This window comes from Pteropus vampyrus, unplaced genomic scaffold (assembly GCF_000151845.1).
Source record: "Pteropus vampyrus isolate Shadow unplaced genomic scaffold, Pvam_2.0 Scaffold490, whole genome shotgun sequence".
Classification (NCBI taxonomy): Eukaryota; Metazoa; Chordata; class Mammalia; order Chiroptera; family Pteropodidae; genus Pteropus; species Pteropus vampyrus.
In genome coordinates this window covers 187754-213401 of record NW_011889271.1, presented here as the reverse complement: position 1 = coordinate 213401, position 25648 = coordinate 187754, and the positions used below count along the sequence as shown (strand labels likewise).

General features: G+C 52.3%; 1 protein-coding gene and 1 pseudogene across 1 annotated transcript in view; one reads left to right on the top strand and one right to left on the bottom strand.

Moving 5' to 3' along the window:
• The window catches only part of GRIK5 (glutamate ionotropic receptor kainate type subunit 5), a 52864-nt gene that overhangs the window by 9085 nt on the left and 18131 nt on the right, over window positions 1-25648 (top strand). The window contains exons 4-11 of the mRNA XM_023524731.1: window positions 669-869; window positions 2314-2367; window positions 2466-2627; window positions 4248-4400; window positions 4784-4888; window positions 5026-5133; window positions 13103-13306; window positions 19467-19586. Coding sequence (XP_023380499.1) covers window positions 669-869; window positions 2314-2367; window positions 2466-2627; window positions 4248-4400; window positions 4784-4888; window positions 5026-5133; window positions 13103-13306; window positions 19467-19586 — 1107 coding nt within the window. The remainder of the gene's footprint in view (window positions 1-668; window positions 870-2313; window positions 2368-2465; window positions 2628-4247; window positions 4401-4783; window positions 4889-5025; window positions 5134-13102; window positions 13307-19466; window positions 19587-25648) is intronic.
• On the bottom strand, window positions 9355-9473 carry LOC111732788 (annotated as a pseudogene).

The window sequence follows — 25648 nt, the reverse complement described above, 5'->3', positions numbered from 1 at the left end:
TGACAGGAGATGAGATCAGGAGATGATGAAGCAGGTGGGCAGATGGACTGGGGCCTTGAAAGCCTTGGCCTTCGCTCTGAATGAGAGCCTGTTAGAGGGTTGGGAGCAGTAAAGGGACACCTCTGCTTTACATGGTCTGGCTCCAGTGTAGGGAACAGACTCTCTGGGGGCAAATGTGGCTGTTGTAACAGGTGAGAGATGGCAGTGGCCTGGGCAGTGACTGTAGTGTGGCATGGTTCGATGGGGCATGAGGTGTCTTGAAGGTAGAGCCTAGATGGATCCGGCGTGGGTATGAGAGGTAAGGAGGTAAGGCTGCCCTCCAGAGTTTTGGCTTGGAGATCATTCACTGACCTGGGAGACATGGTTTGGGCGAGAAGAGTAGAGTGAGGCTTTGCACCTGCGAAGTGTGAGATGCCTGTCACACATCCCAGTAGGAGCAGAAAGGTGGCAGGAGACAGGTGTCTGGAGGTTGAGAGGAGGTCTAGGTAGGGATTTTAATTTAGGAGGACCAGGACATTGATCCCTGGGACCAGTACCCTAAGAGAGCCAGCTGCACTCCAGAGAGCTGCCCCAACTCCCGAGCGCACGCTTATCCTGTTCCCAGTTACCCCAAGGTGGGGAGGGGGAGGGGGCGTCCACCCCACGTAGGGCACACCTAAGGGCTCCAGCCTGAGGCCAAACCCTCCCCAGGCCTGCTGCGATTGGAGGAGCTGGTGCGAGGCTTCCTCATCTCCAAGGAGACGCTGTCGGTGAGGATGCTAGACGACAGCCAGGACCCCACCCCGCTGCTCAAGGAGATCCGTGACGACAAGGTGTCCACCATCATCATCGACGCCAATGCCTCCATCTCTCACCTCATCCTCCGTAAGGTGGGTACCCCATCTCCCTATAGGGTCAGGGGCAGAAGCGTGGGGGACAGGACACGTCACCTGGTGCCCATGGGTGTCGGTGGTTACATTGGGGTATGGAGACCCACTTTCTACATGCAGATGATAGTCATGAAGTTTGACTCACAGCTCAGCTGCTTTCTGGTTGCACCCTTGGTTGGACCCTGGCCAGTCACCTCCCCTAGCTGCTGCTGTGGTGGGTTGCTGTGAGTGGACAGTGGGGGAAACGCCTGGGGCAGCGCCTGGCCCACACACAGGCAGCTGCCTGGTGTGTTTATCGAGTGCCTGTCCTGCTCTGTGCTGAGGCGCTTCGTATTGATTCTTTCATTTGGCTCGCCCTGGGGGCAGGTGTGATGATGGATGAAGGTTCAGCGGGGCTTTGGCCTGGCTCAAGAGTACCTAGGAAGGGCAAGTGCCAGGACCTCTGCCATGGGCCCGCCACATGCTGTCCATCAGTGACACACTTATTCATTATTCATTGCTTCCTTGCTCTTAATTTTTCCTCATAACCTAATCTGTATTTTTTATTTTTTTCCAGTTTAAAAAAAATTAAAACTATATGTCACTGCTGAAGATAGCTTAGAGGAAGAAGCATGGACAGACCCTTAGGGCAGTGGAGGCAGGATGGCTTGGACAAAAGCTTTGGGGCTCAGGGCTGGGGTCCTGTCCCTCCCACGTGCTCCAAGGGACCAGTGGTCACTTTTCTCTTGAGCCTGCATGTCCCTGTCATGGAATAGGCTGTAACCCACATGATAGAAGCTCCTGCCACTCAGGCAGCTTTACAAGCTGGTGCCATTTAATGTTCCAGTGACCACCGCGGGGACAAGCTTGGGCACTCCTGGCCTCCAGGGATCTTCTAGCTGTGTTCTCCTCAAGGACTGTGAGAAGGGTGCTGAAACATGAATCTTGAGGGTCGAATTGGCTGTCTTTCACTGCAAAGTGCTTTTAAAGATGGCAGGGTTAGTTTGCCTGAGCTGCAACCAGGCCGAGCCCCACGCATTAGCAGCCAACCTGGCTTTGGAGCAGCCCGAGGGTTCAGGTTAAGGTCACCCTCTGCCACTGCCCTGTCTCTGAGGGGTTCTTTTGCCTAACAGTCTCCAGAAAGCAGTCTTCTGAGTGACCTAAAGAGGGACACAGGCATTTGAGGGCGCCATTCTCTCCAACCAAAACTTCATGCCACCTGGGGCACCAGTCAGCGTGGTGGGACATGGACAGTGGGTCACCAGGGGTCAAGGTCTCCCTCTGCCTGCATGCTGCGTCTTCTCTCTGTCTCTCTCTGTCTCTGGGTGTCTCTTACTGTATTTCCCATGGGGTGTCTTCTGGCCAGGCTGGTCTCTAAATCTCTCTTCCTCTCTCGCCTTCTCCCCACTTCTGCCTGTGGGTCTCTGCCTCTCCGGCTACCCTGTTGCCTGCCCGTTCTCCCCAGGCCTCGGAGCTGGGGATGACTTCAGCGTTTTACAAGTACATCCTCACCACCATGGTGCGTACCCCCAGCAGTCCCCTCTCCCCCATCTCCTCCCGTGGGGTCTGCCCCAGTGAGGCCCGGCCGCAGGCCTCATCTCTTCTTCTCGGTCCCAGGACTTCCCCATCCTGCACCTGGATGGGATCGTGGAGGACTCCTCCAACATCCTGGGCTTCTCCATGTTCAACACCTCGCACCCCTTCTATCCCGAGTTTGTGCGCAGCCTCAACATGTCCTGGAGGGAGAACTGTGAAGCCAGCACCTACCCAGGTCCCGCGGTGAGCACGTGCCCTTGGCCCCTCCACAGGCACCCGGCACGCAGGCACCTCCGGGGCCCTTCACAGCTCGGCCAGGTGGTGCCCAGGACCTCTGGTGCTCCCACTCGCCTTCTGAGTACATGCCACACGGCCTGACCCTGATATAGGTCTGACACTGTCCTCTCCTCCACCTCCCACACTGCTCTGGCCACGCTGGCCTCTGGGCGCCTCTGCTGCCTCAGCGCACGTGCACCTCAGGGCCTTGGTACACACACTCGCCCTGCTTCACACACACTTCTCCAGAGAAAGTGTGACTGCCCCCCACCACTAAGTCACGGCTGAAATGTTCCCTCAGTTGTAAGACCTTCCCTGGCCCCCTATCTAAAAAATGCGAAACTACCCATGATACAGCCCCCTTCCCTGCTGTATTTTCTATAGCACCTGTCTTTGCTTATCTAGTCACCATCCGTGTGGCTTGCTCTATATTTTGCTTACATGTAGTTACAGATATATAGGTTGTAAATTTTCTGAGGGCAGAGGTTTCTGTCTGCTTGTTCACCACTGTGTCCCCAGCGCCTAAAACAGCCTGGCCCAGAGTAGGTATCTGATAGCATGTTGAATAAATGCAAACATACAAAAGATGCATATTTATGTGTGTTTGTTCACAGACATCTAGTCATATACCAAGATACCAAGACACTTCTGTGTGCACAGAAATGTGCACAGACACCAAGCCATGCAGTTGGACATGCACACACAGGGATATCACACATGTACACGGACAGAGGCACAGTTATACCCACCCCTGCACCTACCTACACAGCACAGAGATTCAGACCTGCACACTGACCCAGCTAAGATACAGTCTCACAGACACATGCACACAGATGCCCCGTGCTGTCAGTTATAGCTCACTGGCTGGTTTGTATTGAGCCCTAACTGTGTGCGAGGCACTGTTTCGATTTCTGTACATGCATTATTTCACTTGACCCCAACACTGGCACTCAGAGGCACAGATGATGATTATCCCCACTTTACAGTGGAGGAAACTGAGGTTTAGAGAGGGGTGGGGACTTGGCCACTACAGGAAATAGTAGAGCTAGGCCTCTGGCTGAGAGCTGCCTGCCTCCCAGGCCTGAGCTCACAACCGTTGTGCTCTCCTGCCTCCTAGATACCACACCTACCCTGCGTATAGATAAACAGGCACACAAACATTCCCTCAGCCATACTCAGACAGGCCTGTGGCCATTTTCCCCGGTCTGCACCAGCCACGTGGACATCTAGAGTCCCAAGCATGTCCTCAGGCCCGTGAGTATCCCCTGATTAGGGTGACGCAGCTGGCTGTCCAGGCAAACCTCAGATGTGCCCTTCTCCACAAAGACACGTGGCCACACACAGTCAGAAAGAGCTGCTCCCACAAAGGCGTGGGCAGCACGTAGACCTTTCCCTGTCACGCGCATTCCACTATCACTCATTCCTCAAGAAAGACACCCAGAGACTGGTCCTCACTCTTGACCCACATGGTTTCACATTCCTAAAGAGAGAGTTGTCTAATGGCTCAGGGTAGCACCACAGGGCTTTGGGGCTCCCCCAGCTAAGCTGCCTCTTCCCTGCCCTGCCCCACCTCTGCCCCCCACCCAGCTGTCGGCTGCCCTGATGTTTGACGCCGTGCACGTGGTGGTAAGCGCTGTCCGGGAGCTGAACCGCAGCCAGGAGATCGGCGTGAAGCCTCTGGCCTGTACATCGGCCAACATTTGGCCCCATGGGACCAGCCTCATGAACTACCTGCGCATGGTGAGCCAGGAGTGGGAGGGCTGAGGGGCAGGGCAGCTTGCCTCAGATGGGGGACCCACTGTGTCCACCCCGTGGCCCCTCTGTCCTCTCCCACTTCCGACCCCACCCACTGCCTCCTGCTTTCTCTGGGCCTCTTCCTGCATCTTCATCTGTCCCGCCTCTCCTGGCTTCCCTCTGCCTGTCTGCACTGTTGCTTCTCTGTGTCTTTGGTCCATCGCCCCTCGTTTGCTGGTGTGTTGTCTTCCTCATTTAACTGTGGTCCTTCCTGGTCCCTCTCCCTCTCTCTTATTCCCTCCACCTCTGTCTCTTTCCCTCTGGTCCTCTCCTGCCCATCCCCCTGGGCCCCTGCCACCCCTCCCTCTGGCTGCCTCCCGCCCTGCTAGGTAGAGTATGATGGGCTGACCGGGCGCGTTGAGTTCAACAGCAAAGGGCAGAGGACCAACTATACCTTGCGCATCCTAGAGAAGTCCCGGCAGGGCCACCGTGAGGTGAGTGGGCCCAGGGCTGTGCCAGAGCCCTGACCAAGTAGGGGTGGGGTGGAGGTGGGCGCAGGGGTGAGGGCGGGGCAGGGCCCAAAGTGTCCTCAGCTGGACCTCTTAGAGTACCATACCCCTCTCCTCCTCAGATCGGGGTGTGGTACTCTAACCGGACCCTGGCCATGAACTCCACCACCCTGGACATCAACTTATCGCAGACACTGGCCAACAAGACACTGGTGGTCACAACCATCCTGGTGAGTGGTCCTTGTGGGGAGGCAGTAGGTGAGGGGCCTTTGCTGTGCCTGGCCCCAGCCTGGTCCTCATGTGGAAAGCAAGTGCCTCAGCTGGCACAGCACACTGACCAGTGGGGACATGACTCATGTACCTAAAAACCCTCAATTGCAACCAAGGCGTCACCATCCCAATCCCTGCTAGAGCAGGGGAGGTTCACAGACTCTGCCATCACAGCTGGTCCAGCCCTGGGCTCTGCCAGCCTGCTGTCACTCAGCAGAGATGGGAACACTGGGCTCACAGGAGCACACTGAGTATTCCATGCAGCTACAAGGCAGGGCGCCCAGCACAGTGTCTGGCCCACGGAAGGCGCTTGTAAATCACGATCGCTAGAGCGGTCGTTTCGTCACATATTCCAACCGAGTGTGTTGACACGTGCCAACTTATTTAATATCCATCTTGAAAATGTGGGAGCAATGGCTCAGAAAGGTGACGCGACTTACCCAGGGTCACAGGGCAAGTACATGGTGTAGCCAGGACGGAAGCCAAGCCTGAGGCCCCATGGCCTGAGTCTTCATCACTGTGCTCTGAATCACCAGTCGTTTCATCTTTTCATCCTGGGGGTGCTGTTCCTGCATCTTAACAGACCAGAGTCGGGCCTTCGTGGGTCAGTGAGTATTCATTGAGCCCCGTTCTGCACAGGCACTATGCTAGGCTCTTTTCAGGAGTCACTTTAAACCTCTCAGCTACTCCATGAGGTTTGACTTGTTTTCCTCCTTTTGAAGGCAAGGAAACAGATCACACAGTGAGTCCTTGCTGGAATTGAGTGTCAGGCTCAGAGACCGCACCCTCTCCCCTGCACCCTCTGCTTCGTGCCAGGCACAGTGGCCACTGGGAGTTCAGTGAGCAGGAGGCTGTACGGAGCAGCTGGACCTGGAGGCTGGACATGCCAGACAGCCACACTCTTTGTGGCAGCCAAGTCCTTGGCCCGCTGGCATCTCTTGTCTGTGGGGGCCCCTCGGTACCTCTGTGAGCGTGGCCAGCTAAGCTGTGAGAAGGTGACCACAGATTCCGCAGGGCCCCTAAAGACTGCATTGTAGAGCCATTCCCTCAGTCCCTAGGGAACTCCTGATCTAAAAGTGGACCTCATGTCCCTCTGGAGAAGGGCCAGTGAGCCTGCTGGGGAGGGACAGATGGCCTGCAGATGGGAAACCAGACACTTCATAACAGCCTCACTGAGGGGCCCTGAGGGCCAGGCCGGGCTGGCTGGGAGAAGTCGCACTCTGTGTGTTTGGGAGTGCGGTCAGTCCCAGGGGCTTCCTAGGGCCAGAAGAGATGGGGTTCTTGGTGGGGAGCAGAGGCAGAGGTCAGGGAGGGGATGTCAGGAGGACAGAACCATGACCCTGGGGACTTTGAGTCACTTCTCACACTGGTCTGCTCTTCTCCCTAAGCCATGAACCAATATTGTCGTCTTCCTGACGTTTATTCTTCTCTTGATTGATTCATTCATTTATTCCACAAATATTTCCTGAAACTGCTGTGTGCCAGGCCTTACACAAGTTCGGAGGCACAGGAATGAGTCACAGGTGGTTTTGTGCTTTTCTCACTCTTGAAGGGAGAGAATCCCAGTTCGATAGAGGAGACAGGCTTGGACATGGCGTCACTCCTACACAGATCAAAAAGGGGTCCCCACAGAAAGGAGGGACTGACTCAGCTTTGCAAGGCCTAAGGAAGGCTTCGCAGAGGAGGTGCCATTAGACTGGGCTTTAGAAGCTGTGTAGGAATTGGGTGCACAGAGGAGTGAGGCCAGGCATCCTGGGCAGCAGGAGTCCCAGGAGCAGGGGCTTCAGGAAGAGTTTGTCGGATTGAATGTGGTGGCAGCGGGCTTGGTATACACAGCTGGACATTCCCATTGATTCATCAACATTTTCCGGCTTGTGTTTCCAGGCAGGGCCTGTGTCAGGTACTTGGGGATTCAGACCTGAGTCAGCCTGGGCGGCTGGGATGAGATGCAGTCAGGACTTGTCTTATTCCCTATTCTGTCCCCAGGGCTTAGACTGGTGCCTGGCACCTAGCAAGCACGGAGGGGTGGTGAGTGCTGTGGCGGAGGTGGGAGAGGGTCTCTGAGGGACTTAGTTTTGCTGACCTTGTACCTCAGAGCTGTCGAATGGGGGAAGGGGCAGAGCCACATGAGGATGTCAGGAAAGCTTGCCCCTTGAGGGAGGCTGCAGGAGAGGCAGGTGCTCCAGGGGAAGGACAAGGCCTGGGCTGGGCTGGGCTCTGGGCAGGGAGGAGGAGGTGATGTGGAATGTTAAGAAGCAGCACCGATAGGGTGTGGTGGCTGAAGGACTGGGCCAAGTGAGGGAACAGAAGGAGGTCCTTGATGTGGGGGAAGGTGGCATATCCCTGAGGTGGGACTTACAGGTCTGGAGCTGAGGGAAGACAGGCTGGTGCCAAGACAGAGAGGCACCACAGGGAAGGAGGGGTATAAGAGAAGGCCCAAGGAAATGAAGCTGTGTACCAGCCTTCCCTCAGGCCCAGGCCCGGCTCGTCCGGGAGCTCTCAGGGCGCTCGGTCAGTCCCCAAGATTCTCTTCTTCGAGCTGTGACATCTCATCCTACTCTTCAGTGACTTGGGGGTCAGACAGATCTTACTCCCATTCCTGGCTTCACCCCTTCCCACTTTAGGCCATCCAACTCTCCGGTTTTCATGCCTCCATCTGTAAAATGGGTCTATTAATCCCGCCTTTGGGAAGGTTGCATGAGATCAGAGAGCCCCCTGGCGGTGCCCAACAGGAAGGGCGTGTTGAGCATACGAGTCCCTTCCCTTCTCTCTCCTGACCTAGCATCCTTGATAAAAATAGCGATCATCATGGCCAGCATCTTGGAGCACTGTGCCAAGCTCTTTGCTTGTTCTACTCACTTAAGTCTTCATGGCAGCCCTGAGGTAGGTACCATTATGACCGCTGATTTTTAGATGAAGATTAAATGACCTGCCCAAGTCATCCAGCTAAAGGTAGCAGAGCTGAATTGATTTGGCAGAGCCCACGTGCTTGTCCTTTGTACCACACTATCTCGATTTGCCTCAATTTCTGGTTCTTTCCGAGCCTTCGGGCTGTGTTCTAGGCCTGGCTCTGCCGTCCACCACCGCTGGGTGATCTGGGTGGCTCTCTCTGTCATCAGTTTCGTCCTTTAAAGTGGAGAGTTAAAATATCATAGTGAAATGAAGAGATTGGACTAGATCAGGGTCCTTTAAACTATAATCAGGAAGTCCTGTGTGTGGATTTGGGTCCTGGGTTCACGAAAGGCTCCAGGCAAGCAGCTTGTGGAGAATGTTCTAGAACCCACCCGTCTTTAATTTTTCGTTTTTAGTTTTAAGAGATTTTTATGGAAGTGTAACATGCACACAGAAACTTGCACAAATTCTAAGTGTACTGCTCACTGAATTTCCAAAAACTGAATGTACCTGTGGAATCGGCCCTCCAACCTGAGCCCTTTTTGTTCCCCTTCCAGTCTCTAAAACCCAAAGTAACCACCCTCTCGACTTCCATCATCACAGATTAGCTTCGCCCGCCTTTGAACTTCATGTAAATGGCATCGTACTCTATGTTCTCTCTTTTTGCCTGGCTTCCTCTGCTCACACGTGGTTGTGAGATTCATCCATGTTGTGTGAGCAGTTTAGTCTCTGATGTTCTATTACATGAATGTACCGCAATTTACTCACCCACCAATACAGATGCACATTGTAGTTGTTTATAGAGTTTGGCTATTATGAGGAGTCTTGCTATGAACATCCTACTACATGGCTCCTGGCGAACGAACACATACAGCATTCCTGTCGAGTGCTCACCCAGGAGTGGAATTGCTGCATCTTTTCAGCTTTTAGTAGATACTGCCAAAGTGTCCAAAGTGGCAGTCTCATTTCTCACTCCCACCGGCCACGTATGGATGAGAATTCCAGTTGCTTATTTTTTCCAGTGGTAAGTGACTATATAAAGGAACCAATCACAGAGTGGTTTTGACCTACATTTCCCTAATGATCAGGGACGTTGACCACCTTTTTGTGTTTTTTGAGTGTTTGGAAATCTTCTGGGAAGTCTCTGCTCAAGTCTTTTTACATCTTTTTTTTTTTTTTTTTAAGCGAGGCAACTCTTGGTTGACCTCACAGATTGCAAGGACAATCTCTTATTTATTTATTCATTCGTTCATTCATTCATTCATTCATTCATTCATTCATTCATTTTATGCCTACAGCACCTGATCTTCCTAGGTGGTCTCCCGTCCAAGTACTAACCAGGCCTGACCCTGCTTAGCTTCCGAGATCCGTTGGGATCGGGCTTGTTCAGGGTAGCGTAGCTGTAGCATTTGTGAGTTATTTACATATTCTGGATACAAGTCCTTTGTTGGAATATGTATTACAGATGTCTCCTCTCGCTTCGTGGCTTGCCTTTTCACTTTCACTAGTATCTTTTTTTTTCCCCCAATGGTATCTTTTGATGAAAAGATTTTTAATTTTACTAAAGTCTACTTTATTGTTTTTTTCCCCTTTGTGGTTAATTCTTGTAGAATTTAATAATTTGTTTGCTTACCCCAAGGTGATGAAGATGATCTCCTACTTATTTTCTAGAGACTTAATAATCTTACCTTTTATAATTAAAGCTATAATGCACTTAGAATTGACTTTTATGTGTTATATGAGGTAGGGGGATCAGAATATATGTTTTTCTATATGGATGCTTAGTTGAACAGCACCATTTATTAAAAGGGTCATTCTTTCCCCTTTCATCACAGTCTTACTTTTATCATAAATGAAGTACTCACTTATGTGTGGGTCTCTAACCCTCTGTCCTATTGTCTGTGTGTCCTTCTTTGCTTTCATACCACACTATCTTACATACCATAGCTTTAAGTTCAGTGTTAATATCCAGTAAGGTAAATCCCCCAGTTTTCATGTTTTTCTTTAGGATTGTTTTGGTTCTTCTTGACCCTTTGCATTTCCATATGTATTTAAATATTATTCTTCAAAAAATTTTTACTATTAGTAAAAATTTTAAACTGAGGGAAGGACAGAAGTTAATACAAACTTTTATTAAATAGAATTCAAAGAGGAGGTAAGGAGTGAAAAATCAGATTCTTTTTCTCTCCAGTTCCTCATTTTCCCCCCAGAGGCCACATTTCCAGAAATGTCTGTGCATATACAAGCATGTCTCCACTCTTTCCTTCACAAAGAGTAGCATATTGTACACATTGTTCTGTAACTTGCTTTTTTCCTCTTAATAGATCTGAGAGAACTTGTTATTTTAGTGGTTGCCTGGGATGCCTTAATGATATCAGTAATCTTTTTAACCTGTCCCAGAATAGGTTGTCAGTCTTTGTTCTCTCTACAAGCAATGCTGCCATGATTCTCTGGAACTTACATTTTTGTGTATAGGTACACAGCCATTCGTAGGATGAATTCTTAGGATCAGACTTAGCAACAGCTCATTGTCTGTCTGCAAAGCTTCTGCAGAAGATTCCCTTTGAAGAAACCTGAAAACTTTGGACCGGAGGCTTCTTAAGACCCTTGGTTCTGATAGTCTAGGGCTCTAGGCTGATCCCTAGATCACCGTTTTCCAATCTTGAATTCTCTTCACAGGCCCCAGTCCCTGTTTCTGGCCCCGTAAGCTCAGACCCTGGTCCTGAGGCCTTGACCCCGAATCCACAACCCAAGTGCCTCAATCTCGAATTTGGAGATCAGCTCAGCCTGTTGGCAGGAACAGGGCTCACAACAGTTGGGTTTTGAATCCCAGCTCTGCTCTGTCTCCCCTTCCCACTGTCCTACTTCAGCTTTGGGGTCCAGGGCAAGACACTTGACCTCCTTGAGGTCCAGTTTCCTCCTGTGTATGTTGAGAGGGCTGTAGGAGAGGCTTCCAGCTCTAACGCTGGGTGCTTGTCTAGAGAATTCTTGGTTTCTGGTTCTCCAGCTTCGATATCCAACCCGGGTCCCCATTTCTGTCTGGCTCCTCTCACATCGCTCTCAGTCGCGTCCACTTGAGTTCAGCCTAACAGAGGACTGAAGAGCAGACAGAGCTTTGGAGTCAGACCGACAGGTCCATCTCAGCCACTTACCACTTTACTTCTCAGGACCTCAGTGTCCTCGTCTCTAAAGCAGAGGTAATAATACCTACCTCCCACGCTGACAGAATAGCTGTCACACAGCAAGCCCACAGAAATGCGAGCTGCTGCCGCTATTATTAGTAGTATCTCACATTCCTACCCCCAGTTCCACAATTTTGGATTTGGAAAGGCAGCTTGGTTGAGAGAAAAAAAAAAAAAAAAAAAAACATTGACTCTCTTCCATCTCATCACCCCTCAGCTGAGGGGCTTTGTGGAGTCTTGAAACCTAGAGCCCGTAACAGGACCTGGCCTCATAGTATCTACTGCTGTGTAACAAACCACCTCAAAGTCTAGAAGCTTAAGATGATAATGGTTATTATTTCTCATTCTGTGGGTCAACTGAGCAGTTCTGCTGGTCTTGCCTGAGCTTACTGTGGCTGCTGTATTCAGCTGGTGGCTAGGCCAGGCTGGAAGGTCTGCAGTGGCTGTAGGTGCTGGCTGTTGGCTGGCTCATCTTGGCTCACTCATCCTTCAACAGGCTGGCCTGGGCTTCCTTCACAGTGGTTCCAAGAGACTGTTCTGAAGGCCCAGGCTCTGGAATTCACACAGCATCGCTTCCACCGCATTCTGTTGGCCAAGTCCGAAGCCAGCTCAGACTCAAGGGGTTGGGGAACTGGTGGGAGGACCTGCAAAATATTGTGGCTGCATCTCCCTCAGAGCTTAGTAATGGTGTGTCGAATGACAGAGATGACAAATCACTTGACTCCTGTAAGTCTCAGTTTCCACATGTGTAAAATGAGTGTAATAACACCTCGTGTAAGGTCACTGTGAGGAATCAAAGTGATAGACTCCAGAGAACATGTGCAGTACAGGGTCTGTACACAGCAGGCACTTAATAACATGCTCTGTATTGTGGCTATTTTTGCCAGAACTCTCCTGGCCATTTCCCAAGTCCTTTTGTTCCTTAGTCCCAAGTACTGCATAACCAACTACTTAGACAATAACTATCAGAATTAGTTTCCCTTTTGTTACCAGCATCTTCATATGCCTTGTCTTACCAGCACTTAGAATGTTCTCTCTGCTTGTATACTTATGTGGCACAATGGGGGTCAGTAAAGTTTTCTCGAACCCCTCAAAAATAAGCATCATTGTAGTGAACCAGCTGCAGATTAGAGATTGCAAACTGTCGGATGTTTAACTTGCACAGCACTAAAAATAATTGGTATGAGAGTTTAAATTGTTGCTAATCTTTATAATCAAGAGATTTTACAGAATCACCTGGGTTTCCAAATTCTCTCAGCACTGGGCCTTGGGCATCTCAGGCTCACTTCTCTCCTGGTGGCATTGGGCCAAAGCGGAATCCTGGGGCAGACCCTCTGGTCCCTTGCTGGCTCATGAAGTCAGTTCAATGCGTCACTACTGGTTGTGTGAAAAAATGTAGAGTAAAACAGAAAATATCAGAGTGTAGTGCCATAGGCGTAAGGCATAAGGACTGTTTTGTGGACCTACGTCTAATTATGGCCCATGAGTGCATGCATAAATGTGTGTGACTTGGGTTGTAAAGGAAAATGAATGCCTACTGTGCGTCATTCAAAAATTTGGGAACCCCTGTTCTCGTTTGGGACAACCTCCATCCAGCCTGATTGACTCTTAGGTTATCTGCCTCTCCTGTAGACATTTAAGATTGAGACAGATGGGCGCCATGTTGGCCGATGGAGATGAAAACAGCTCCCTGTGATCTGCTAGGGACTCTTAGGGCCCATGCGCTTTGCCCCTGGCTTTCAGGCCTGTTCCACTCTGAGCAGATCCTGGATCTAGCTGCCTGGCCTGGGCCCCAGGATCCTGGCCCAGCCCCCAGATGCCCTGTCTCTGACCCGCCTTCTCCCCACCTCTCCAGGAGAACCCGTATGTCATGCGCCGGCCCAACTTCCAGGCCTTGTCAGGCAATGAGCGCTTCGAGGGATTCTGCGTGGACATGCTGAGGGAGCTGGCCCAGCTGCTGCGCTTCCGCTACCGCCTGCGGCTGGTAGAAGACGGGCTGTACGGAGCGCCCGAGCCCAACGGCTCCTGGACAGGCATGGTCGGCGAGCTCATCAACCGGGTATGGCCAGGCTGGGCCATGGCTGGGAAAAGGGTCACGGCCTGTGCAGGGGAGGGCAGGTGGACAGGGGGCCTCCAGGGGAGCCTAAGAACCAGCCTGGCACATAATGGAAGAGGAATGAGTCACTGGGGCTCCGACCATGCTGATGGGGTGCCGTGTACCTGTGCCTGGTGAGCACTGTGGGGTAGACACAGGGGAAAGAGAGGCAGTGCATCACCCCCTATACCCAAATGTTTGCCACACGCTCCCCTCATGCCACTGTGGCTTCAGTGGTGCTCAAAGATTTGTTGAGTGAGTGAGACGTGGAGTGGGGGGCAGGTGGGGGCTGAGGTGATCGAGAAAAGCTTTCTGTGGGAGGTGGGGCTTGGGCCTGGAGCGCAGGACTGTGCCTCATTTGTGTGCCATGCCCAGCACCTGCTAAAGGAGCCTGGCACATGGCAGACGTCGAGGCCGTCTGCTGATCTCACAGGTTTGCTCACTCAGTAGGTGTTTGTAGAGCACCATGCTGACAGCACAGGACATAGTGGTGAGCACAATGGACCTGGACCTTGCCCCCAGGAGTTTAGCATCTCCTCAGGATGCTGAAGAGCAAATGACCACAAGACAGCATTTGGGGCTAAGACTGGGGAATTCAGTCCTAGAGAAGGCTTTTTGCCTAGCTAGGCGTCCAGGGAGGGCTTCCCGGAAGAGGTGGCACCCAAGCAAATATTCGAAAGGTCTGGAGTCAGGTGAAGGGGATATGGGAGGACGGCAGTGTGTTTGGAGCTGAGGAAGTGGCGTTCATGGAGGTGGGGTGGCTAAGAGACAGCGGGTGCACTGGAAGCACCAGCGTGTCCCGAGTGGATTTGCACGAAGGTGGGGAGGGAAAGAGGTGGGGGCGTGGGAGGTCGTGGGTGAGGGTCCAGTAGAGAGAATTCTTTAGAATCAGACCAGCCTGAGTTCGAGTGCTCAGGTGAGTCATTTCTCTTCTCTGAACCTTAGTTTCCCCTTCTTGGGATGAGGCTAATGATACCTGACAGATGTGTAGTGAGAGTTACAGAAAACGGACAACACCACACATGTTGCTTGTCAGAGAGGGGGCTCACATGTAGTTCTCCCTTTTATTCTTGGCACGAGAAGCCATGTGGGCAAATGCCCAGAGGCAGGACTTGTTCACAGGAGACAAACTGACCCCCAACTTTGAGCACACCCAGGGCGGGTGTGTGGAGCAGGGACCTATGGCCACTAATGGTCAGGGAAGATTTGACATTGGACTTGGCTAAAGGCATCAGATATCCTCACCCTCTTGCCTTCTCCATCCCAGAATTCATTGCATCCAAGCCCCTGAATGTCACCGGAATAGACTAGAAAAGGCCACTTCTCTTGACAAGTACATTTATCCCTTAGGGCACTGATTTTCAAAAGTTATTTTGACTGCAGAACCTTCTTTCAGTTGAAAGCACCCTCAGAACCCTGGACTGCTCTGGCAGAGGCCAGGGTGGGGGTGTCCCCAGGGTCCTGGCTACTAAGTCTCCCCTACCTTACCCCACAGGCAGGCCTGAGGCACCGCCCCACAGGCTACCAGCCCGTTTAAAGCGTCTGCTCCACAGTGGGTTTAAAGGGCCTGAAGCTGGAACTTGAGGAGATAGGAGGCAAAAAGCGAGAGAGCTGGCGGGCTCCCCTGTGACCTCCATTTCCACAGCCCAGTCCTCAGTCACGTAGTCTTAAAACTTCGTTTATTGGGGCCTCCTGAAATAAGCACACTCCGGGGGAGTAGACCCCAAACAGTCACTAAACTGGGCTCCAGTTTATTCATCAACAAAGAAGTAGTGGAATAGCTTATTGACAGATGCCAGACCTCAGACAAGAGTCTTAACTCCGCCCCCTCAGGCCTGCGGGAGGTCGATGCAAAGGCATGGGGTAGCATAGCGCAGTGGCCTGGAGCTTTTCTGATCAGTAGCTATAGTTGCGGTTCTGAGTCCCATTTGCATCTTGGCTCTGCTGCTCACTAGCTGTGTGACTTTGGGCAAGTTACTTAACCTCCCTGTAACGTCATTTCTTCAACTGTAGAACTGGAGAAACAACAGCCGCTAGCTAGTGTGTGAATGTTATTTCTGTCAGCACAGCAAGTACATAAATACATCCATGCGCTCACCTGTTCTCAGGCCAGCATTTGTTGAGTGTCTGCTGTAAACCAGGCCCTGTGTTACACCTGGGGGTACAGTGGCCAGGCCTGGCCTTGCTCTTGCTGAGTGGGTCAAGGAGTTTGGTTCCCTGCAGGAGGTCCGTGGGACCCTCCCAAGGGTTTTGAATTGGCTCAAGTGAGGAAAGAGAATCAGCAGGGTGGAGGGATGGGCAGCAGGGGCTGCAGGATCACCTGCGGGGATGTAAGAGGATGGCGGAGATGGAGACCTAGGGGAGCCTGGAGAACTCCAGGGTGGGGGATGCAGGAAAGGGGACGCAGGCGTTCCTCCCGTTTCTGGCTTGGGCAGCTGGGCAATGGCGATGACATTTAGGGAGAGAACACTGGAGGAGGAGCAGGCAGGGAGCGCAAAAGATGGGCGGGGTTTGGCCTTGCAGAGTGAGGCTCAGCTGCCTGCCGTGGGTTGGCCGAGTGCGCTGAGTTTCGCACAAACACACCCTACCAGCCTCACAGCAGCAGCAACTGCATTCGTTGACCTCATGCCACGTGCCAGGAACTTTTCAAGTGTGACTTGCTTTTCCTAACAATCCTTCTTGGCCCAGAGGGCTACTGCCCTCCTACCAATGTGAGATCTGGGGCTCGGCAGTGAAAATTTTGGTCCTCCTTCCCTGCCACAGGGCTCCAGCCAAGTATGTCTGACCCAGGGCCCGTGCCCTTTCCAGACACCCAGCAGGCACTTGGGAAGCCTGCAGTGAGCAGGATAATGCTTACTCATGCCATGGTGGGCCCTCGTCCAAGCTTTCTGAACTCACGTTAACTCCTTGACTCCTCACAGCCGCCCCCCAAGGAGGGCCTGGTATTAGCCCAGTTTTCTCTAATGGACAGAGTGAGGCACCAAGGTACCCTGTCCTGGCCACACAGCTAGTGACAGGCAGAGCCAGAGCTGGCATCCCACCAGGCTGGCGCGGAGTCGATGAGTAACTTCCAGATGGAGGACAGCCCAGGGCATCGTCCCCTGAGTCACCCCGGGGCCGGGGCCCGCCAGCCAGTCTAGAATTACGATCCATTTATTCCACCCAGTGGCCACTGCTGGAATCGGCCTCTCTGCCATCAATACCATGGTGTGAATTTAGGCCCTGGTCCCTCTCACCAGCCTCCTCACTGGCCTCTTATTTCTGTCCATTGCAGTTTGTCCTCCAGTAGAATATTTCTACAATACAGATCTTACCTGTCACTCACCTGCTTTAGCTGTAGCCATCTAGGGCCCTCAGAATAAAGTCCGCACCCTCCAGCCTGGTCCTGAAAGTCAGAGCAAATGTCGTAGGCCAGAGTCCCAGGAAGCAGACTCTGAGGTGGAGACCAGTAGGCAGGATGTGTGTTGGGGTACCCCTGGACACCAGCCTTGTGAGGGAGCGAAGGAGCAGGCTTGGGCCACGGGGGCAGTTGAGCTGCCATGCAGTCACGACTGGCCTCAGCCATCCCATAGGCAGCTCTGGAGCTGGGATGGCCACCAGAGACACCCACCCTCTGAGGTGGGGGGGGTGGGCCTTTATATCCCCACCTCCACATCGGTGCAGGGGCTGTCCTCAGGGAGGGCCAGGGTCTTGGTTGAGGGGGACTCTTCCACCTATACAGCTGAGAGTAATCAGCCACCAGCCCTCTGCAGCTGGGCAATGGATGCCTGATCCCAGAGGAGGGTCTGGGTGGCCACGACAGTCGTAGCTGGTTAGGAGCCAGGCAGAGCCAGCTTTAGGCTGCCTGCATTCCCACGTGATCCCCGACCAGCCACTTCATCTCTCTGAACTCGGTTTCCCCTCTAAAACAGGGGCGATATTAACTCCTTCCCAGAGTTCCATGGGGACTGAGCAAGGGACAGTGCAAGGTCCCGGAGCAGAGCCTGGATCACTGAGACCTTAAGAGTAAGGAGTTTGGATGTCATTTATATTGTGGTGAGAAGCCACTGGAAGGTTTTAAACAAGGAATGTGCCATGACCTAATTAGTTTTTTCTTTTTCTTTTTCTTTTTATTGAAGTAGAATTCATATAATGTAAAATTAACCATTTTAAAGTGTAAGTTCAGTAGCGTTTGGTATATTCATGATGTTGCACAATCATCACCTCTCTCTAGTTCCAAAACATTTTCATGACGCCCAAAAGAAAACACCATCCCATTAAGCAGTTATTTCCCATCCCTTCTTTCCTGAGCCCCTGGCAACCACCAGTCTGCTCTCTGTCTCCATGGAGTTACCTATTCTAGATATTTCATATAAACGGAATCATCCAATTTGTGGCCTTTCGTGCCTGGCTTCTTTCACTCAGCATAATATGTTCTAGATTCATCCACATTGTAGTGTGGATCAGTACCGCCTTCCTTTTTAGGGCTGAATCATCTTCCATAGTATGGATGTGCGACCTTGGTTTAATTTTTAAATCATTTAAAATTTATTACTCCGGCTTCTCTCTTGAAAAATAACTGTAGTGGGGCAAGAGTAGAAATAGGCCAGTCCATTTAGAAGGCCATTGGAGGATTTGGAAGAGAGGAGAAGCTGGCTTGCGTTGGAGTAGTAGATGCGTCAGGCACACCAGCAGACGGGATATGCACAAGAGGGAGAGAGGTCTCAGGAGTGAGCGCAGCGTTTGGCCTAGAGCTGGGAGAATGGTGAGGCCCGTTTCCACTCTGGGGAGGAAGTGGGCGGAGCAGGTTGGTGGGGTTGGGGAAATTAGAGTTATTTTTGGGTATGGATTGTTTAAGATGCCTATTTGAAATTCAGGTGGAGAAATACGGAATTCATTGTGCAGTTGAGCATGAATTATTTAACTCATCCTCTATTGATGGATATTTGGGTGGTTTCCAGGTTCTGCTAGTATAGACAGTGCCACCATCAGCTGGGCCTGTGGATTTGTGGTTGTGCTCCTGAGGGACGAGTTCCAAGCAGGGTCAAAGGGCGTGAATGTTTTTTAAGTTTATACTGCCAAGTGGCTGTTCAAAAAGGTTCCACCAATTTGTATTCCCACCAGAAGTGCACAAGAATGTCAAATTTTCCACACTCTCGCCAACAATGGGCATTATCAATCTTTTTAAAAAGTCTTTGCCTGTCCGAAAGGCTAAAAATAATATCTCATTGTTTTCACCCAAACAGAATGTTGCATGGCTGCATGTTAATCCTCACGTGGATGTACTGTAATTTAGTGAAACACTTTTTATATACTTAGTTATTTCCAGGTATTTTTGTTTGTTTGTTTGTTTGTTTGTGCTATTGTAAACAACCATAAGCAAACATCTTTATGTACAGAAGCTCTGCCTGCATTGCAGCTGATTGATTGATTCTCTGAATTGAATAACTGCATGAAAGAGGAAAACCCTTTGTATGGCTTTGGTCGCATATTGTTGAACTGCTTCCTAGAAAGACTACACAGTTTCTAGACAGCCTCCTTCTCAGCACTGAGGGTTTTAATTGGCTTTTAGATATTTAGACAACCCCCCTGTCATTTTTATAGATGGCAAATCATTCTGATTTTTCCCGCTCTGACTGGTGGACCACAGTAGGGCCTATGTGATTGGGCAATAGATGGGTCCGAGCCCAAGTTCAACTCAGAATGGGCCCTAGGTCTGTGGACTCATCCTGTGTTTTCCCAAGTCCCGGTGGTATAATTGGAGTGGATACACGTGGCAGCTGGCAGAGCTGACCCATGGAGTCAGGGCTGGAGCCAAAGTGGAAGCCCCTAGAACGCCCCATCTTTCCCGGGATAGTAACCCGAAAGCAATTCTGTACCCTTCGGGGGAATTGCAGAGATTAGTGCTACCATTAATGGCTTGAAAGAAGCAGGGATAGTGATCTCGTCCCCATTCGACTGGGCTGTTTGGTCCATGCAGAAAGCAGATGGGCCTTGGAGAATGACTGTGGATTATTGTAAATGTAATCAGATGGTGACTCCAATGGCAGTTGCTGGCCCAAATGAAGTATCTTTACTGGAGCAAGTCAACACAGCCCTTGGCAGCTGGTGTGAGCTCCCAACCTGGCAAATGCTTTTTCCCCAGGAATGCGAGGACCACCAGAAGCCAGAAGTGGCAGGCCTTCAGTCTTGCCTCGGGCGACATCAGCTCTCTCGCTTCCTGCCATCACATAGGCCACAGAGAACTTTATCTGAACAGTCCATATAATGTCACGCTGGCCCGACACTGAGTAGTAAGTAGCATTTAGGAAGGAGGTGGCAATGAACCAGCTGCTGATATCCATCTATCAGGCTCCAGTCTGGAGTTGAAAACAGCACCAGCTACTCAGAGATAATTTGATGTGACAATTGTTAACTAGATGGAAAGTTGTTAACCAGATGACTGAAAGGGAACAAAGAAAATGAAGGGATGGTGGAGGTAGTGGCTGCGGGAAGCAGCTACCACTCCCAGAGCCGAAAGGACAGGGGCAGAAGTAGGAAAGATTAAAACTTTCCAGGAACTCAGACGAAGGGCCCAATGGAGCTGAAACGCAGACCTGGGGAGGGCGGCGTGCTGCTTGGCTGGCACCGGCAACACTTGGTGGGTTTTTCAGGTTGGGCAGCAACTTCTACCTGCGTCTGAGTTGAGTGTGCTGCTTCACCCCACTTACCAAACAGCCCAGCTGGCTTTCCACCCAGAGCTCACACAGGCTCTGCAGCAGGTCCTGGCTGCGGGCTAGCTGACCTTCCACCTGGGCTGCTGACCCAGCAGATCCAGGGACATGCAGAGAGTTGGTGGCAAGTAAGGATGCAGCCACCAAGAGGTGACTCAGCGCAGACCTCTAGAGTTTGGGAACAAATCCTGCTCTCTTCTGCAGATAACTATCCTCCTTTTGAGAAACCACTCGTGACTGGGCCCTCCTATTACAACAGCTGCCCACGGACAGTGAGTGACCATGTGGCCTGAGTGCTCATGCGACCTGGGTGCTGTCATTTCTGCTTCGGTCAGGGTCCTGCCAGGAGACAAGCCACACTAGATATTTGAACGAAGGGAATTACTTACTAGGAATAAAGTCGTTGACTAGGTAACCGGGTAAAAGTCGAAATCTAAAGCAGGGATTGGCAAATTTTTTCTGTAAAGAGCCAGATCGTAAAGATTTTTGGCTTTCAGGCCATACTTTCACAACTACTTAATTCTTCAGTTATAGGGGAAGCAGTCGTAGACAATAGTTAACAACTGGGCATGACTGTGCTCCAATAAAAGTTTATTTATAAAATCAAGCAGGTGGATGGACCTGTCCTGAGGGCGTAGTTTGCACACTCTCTTCTCAGGTGTCCTGGAGGAAGCATGGCACGGAGTGGCTCCGTCCCCAGTTCTGAAGGAACAAAGGGAAGAAACTCCCGGGAACAGAGAGGGGCGCTCGCCACCTGGCGCTGGTGTCCCTGGTGTCCCTGGTGTCCCTGGTGTCCCTGGTGTCCCTGGTGTCCCTGGTGTCCCGAGCTCTGAGGCCTGTTCTGCAAGTGCTGCCCCAGGGAAGACCTCCACCGTGGGTGTGCGAGCCTGAGAGTAGACAGAAAGCAGTGGATCGCTTCTCCCTCGGCTCCTTGCAGCCTCCCTCTAGCGCCCCCTCTTGGCAGAGGCTGACAGGGAGCTGATGGCAAAACAGAGGCGTGGTTTGCACAGAGCTGCTGGGGAGGGTGGGTAAGGACCAGGGGACGATCCCAAGTGCTTTGGTTGGCTTTTAGGCATTTAGACAGCCCCTGTCATTCTACAGGTGATTTATCATTTGAATTCTTCTGACCTTATTCTAGGGATTAAACGACTACTGGGGTCTCTTTGGGGAGGGAAGTCTTTTCTAAGAAATAGGTGTCTGCTGGGAAATGAAGGGGTAGGAAGAGGAGGTGGGAAAGGGGTTCTAAAGGTGGGAGGAGCCTGCAGCGTTTAAGGATCTGTTGGTCCCCGCTTCAAAGTGAAACCCACAGCTGACCACCTCCCTCTGCCCCCACTTAGCCCCGCCCCCAGCATCTCCATGGATGTCTTCATTCTCCCCCTGACCCCCTCCCACTTCCACTCTTGCTCCCGTGGTCTATTCTCGTGGCAGCCACATCACCCCCTGCCCACACCCTCTGACGTGATGTCCTGTTGCCTGGCTCTGGTCCCCACTCTGCTGCGCTTCCCATGCTTCCCATTCTGCCCCACCCTCCCTGGACGTCACAAGTCACTTCCCACTCCGGGGACTGTACCCGCTGTCTCTCAGTCTAGGTCTTCTCATGCCTGGCTCTTGCACTTCCTTCCTGTTTGTTCCCAAGGCCTCCTGGCAGTAGGGGAGGGTGGCAATTGAGATCATGCCCCCCCTGCTTCCTTTATCTCCGTGGTGCTTTTCGCTGCCTGACAGCACCTGTTTACATTCTCTCTGTGTTCCCAAAGCCGGACCGTGCATGGCCAGTGGTGAGTGTTCTGCAAATAATTGTCGGGCAGGTGAATGAATGAATGAATGGACGGAAAAGACAGTGGCTGCAGCATGGAGCTGTGGGCGAGGTGGCAGGTATCTTAGTCTTTTTGGGCCACTGTAACGAAACACCGTGGACTGAGTAGCTTATAAACAACAAAAATTTATTTCTCATAGTTCTGGAGGCAGGAAGTCCAACATCAAGGTGCTGGCCGATCGAGTGTCTGGTGAGGGCCCTCTTCCTGCCTCACAGACAGCCATGTCCTCACATGGTAGAAAGAGGGTGAGGGAGCTCTCTGGGCTTCTTTTATAAAGACACTCAGCCCATTCATGAGGGCTCCACCCTTATGACCTCTCACCTCCCAAAGGCCCCACCTCCTAACACCATCACATTGGGGATTAAGATTTCAACATATGAATTCTGGGGGAACACAAACATCCCCTCTAAGGCAGTGGAGAATGAGGCTGGTGAGGTGGGGGCAGAAGGGCAGGGCCTCATGGGGCCAGCTGAGGAGTAGTCTGGCTGAGAGTATAAGAATGAGAGTTATTGCAGGGTGTAAGCAAGGCGTGGTGTGACTGGGTTATAGTTTCTGGGGTCCCTCAGGCTGCTCGCTGAGTGGCTGGGGAAGCAGAGACAAGCTTTCCAGTTTTGAGAGATGCAATCTGGGTAGGGGTGATCTGGGCAGGGGCAGCAGAGGTGGAGGGAAGCGACTAGATCCCAGAGGTGTCTAGGGGGAAGAATCAGGAAGGCTTGAGGATGGATGCAGTAAGGGCTGAGGGAGATGTTGAGGACGCCCCAGGGCTTCTGCCTGAGATGTCGCTGAGGAGAGGGTGGAGGCTGCGTTTGCTACGTGTTCATGAGATAGATGTTTAAGGACCTGCTCCCTCCTCTGGTCACTCAGCCCTCATTTCCTGAGCAGAGAGTAGGGAGGAGTCAAACCAGACCGTGATCTCAGATGCCCTGGGCACAGGGGGATGGCAGACAGATGATTCCAGGGATTGGCTCTGAATCCTGAGGTCAACTAGAGCAAGGTCCTTACCTTCATCGCGCTTTGGTTTCTTCATGTGTAAAATGGTGTCGACGCTGGCCTGTCCCCATAGGGGACTAAACGAACTACTCCAGGGGGCGGGAGGGTAGCCATGGAACTCTGGCCACAAGAGGAGTGCGAGCATCTGGACTTGTGTAAGGGTCAGGGAAGAAGAGGCGTCATTCCTGGGCGTTTCGCAGAGAAGACCCAGAAGCGTCCAGCTGGCCCTGCCTTAGAAAGTTTAGTAGCAAAGGCAGAGAAGCTAACAGATGTTTTGCAAAATGAGCCAAGTGCAGAGATGAAGGGGAATCCACCATGTGGGGCAGGGCATGGACGGCGTGGCAGAGGAAGGAGGGCTCGAGGGGGCCCCAGAAGGCCGGTGGGGTCTGGTTCTGCAGGGCAGAGTGGGCCACCTCCGGCAAAGGGAGTGGCATGCTGACAGGTGCAGAGCCCAGAAAGCAGCTGGCACGAGAGGGGCAGCAAGGGGCCTAGGAATGCAGTGGGGAGCCAGAGCAGCCTCGGGTGCTGTTCAGAGAGGCCGGACCTGGTCAGAACCCAGCAGTATTTGTTGGGAACCTACTCTGTTGGCTTTGGGGTGCACCTCTAGCCAGATAGGCAAGGAGCTTGTAAGTTAGTCAGGAAGACAGTGCATTAATCAGCAGACAGGCAAGGGCATCTCCGGTAGTGCTGAGAAGGATGCAAACAGGGTAATGAGAAGGAGGACCCTGCGGGGGGCAAGTGGGGTCTAGAGGCCGTCAGGGGCGGACCGAAGGGGTGAGGTGTGAGCTAAGCCTCAAATGGTGAGGAAGAACTGGGGAAAGAGCACATGTGAAAGCCCCGAAGTGGGACACGAGCCTGCTGTGTCGAAGAGTACAAAGCGACCCTTGTGGCTGGAGCTGAGGAGGTGAAGGGAAGGGCTATGAGATGAGGCCAGTGGGCAGGTGGGTCTCAGATCACGTAAAGCCTCTTGGTCGTGAAAGGTTTTAGTCTTAGTAGCAGTGGGAAGCCACCAGTGGGTTTTAAATGGGGGCCTCTCCCTTTGGATCAGGGGTTATGAGTGGCGACGGGGAGAGGAGGGAGGCTAATGCTGTTGTCAGGGGAGAGATCCCGGTGGTCTGGGCCTCAAGGTGGAGGCGGAGAGAAGTGGACAGGTCGGAGGAATGATTCGGAAGCAGAGCTGCTGCCCTTGACCGTTGGAGGAGACGGAGAATGCAGGAAAGAGAAGAACCAGGCCTGGCCAGGTGTTTGACCCGAGGCCAGGCGTCAGGAGTGAGTGACAGGGCTAGTGAGTGAGCCGGGAATGGAACAGAAAGGAGGTAGGAGCCCTGCAGACCTTAGGGAGGAAGTGGTCTCCTAAGTGCCTGGCCTGATGACCACGGGGGGCTTCTCGACCCCATCTCTGAAAGGCCACTGCCTCTTGCTTTCTGCATTGGGGATCAGGCCCCTGTGGAGGGCCTTGTCAGAACACACCTCTGTGGGTGCCTAAAAATGAATGGGTTCCTGTATTAGCTGTGATTATTCCTGACAATTCACATATTAGTCATAAAAGGATCTGTGCACAAGAAGGGGGGAAAATACTCCTTACTCTCGATACCCAGGGATTCCCAAGGCCATGCTCTGAATCCAGCCACGTTCCGGGCCCCTGCCACACATTGCTGCCTCTGGAGTCTGCTCTGGGGCTGTGCCATCTTTCCCTCACCTTGTTTTAGTTGTTTGACCTGTGCCATCTCTCTCTCCTCTTGGTTTATCTTTTGGGTCTGTCCTCTCTCCCTGACATGGAATTGTCTTTAAGACCTGCCTCTCCTCTCCCTAACCCTGGATATCATTTTGGGCCCACGTGCTCTCTCCTTGACCTTGGTTTTGTTTTCAGCCTGTGCCGCCGCTCTGTCTTGTGGTTATCTTTTGGGCCTGTGCCCTCTCTTCCCACCTGGGTTCTGCCAGGGCCTCCATTAACTCGTGTGCTCTCAGTTTCAGCCCCTTTGTGGTGAGTGCGTATCTGTCTGGGCCAGGGATCCAGGACCTGACTCTTACTTCGGCCCCAGAGGGTGGTCTCTGCTTGAATTTGGAGTCGGTGCTGGGGCCTGGTTGAGGCCTGGGGGATGGAATCATTATGCCTGCAAGGGACATCCTGGGAGGTGGGTCCTAACCCCCACCCCCATTTTACAGATGAGCAAACTGAGGCCCAAAAATGTGGAAGCCCCTGCCCAAGATCACCCAGAAAGCTTGAAGCAGAGCTGGGGCTCCCCACTCCCTCGCTCCCCCCAGCGCTTTGCCCTGCCTGCTCCACCATGTAGGTACCCATGAGTGTGTACACTGCCTCTAGGGAATGCCCACCCCCTGCGTGTCTCTGCTCCTCCCTACACTTATGTACAGGGCACGCATCTGTCTGCCTGCATCTGTGTTGGGTAGTGTGTCCCTGGTCAGCCTGTGTCTGGACACACACACATATGGGTGTGGAGTGGTGTAGACGTGACCGTGTACAGTAATCACATGTGCAGTGTGTATGGCTGGGAGGGTTGAGGGGACGGTATGAGAATTGGCCAGGTGTTTTCCCAGCCTGTGTCCTACCCACAGTCAAAGTCTAGCTAATGTCCACTTGGACCAGAGCCAGATGGTGCTTTTGGATCAGGGATTCCGGGAGTGCCAGCCAGACCCTGCCCAAACCCTTTTCTCTGTCTTGCCCCACCCACTCCCACCCTTCACCACTTCAGATCTGGACCCAGGCACTCCTTCCCTGCTTTAGACCATGCACAGCTTCCCCTAAGGCCATGATCTCAGTTGAGCTGGGCACTGGGCCTGTGTCGAGGGGG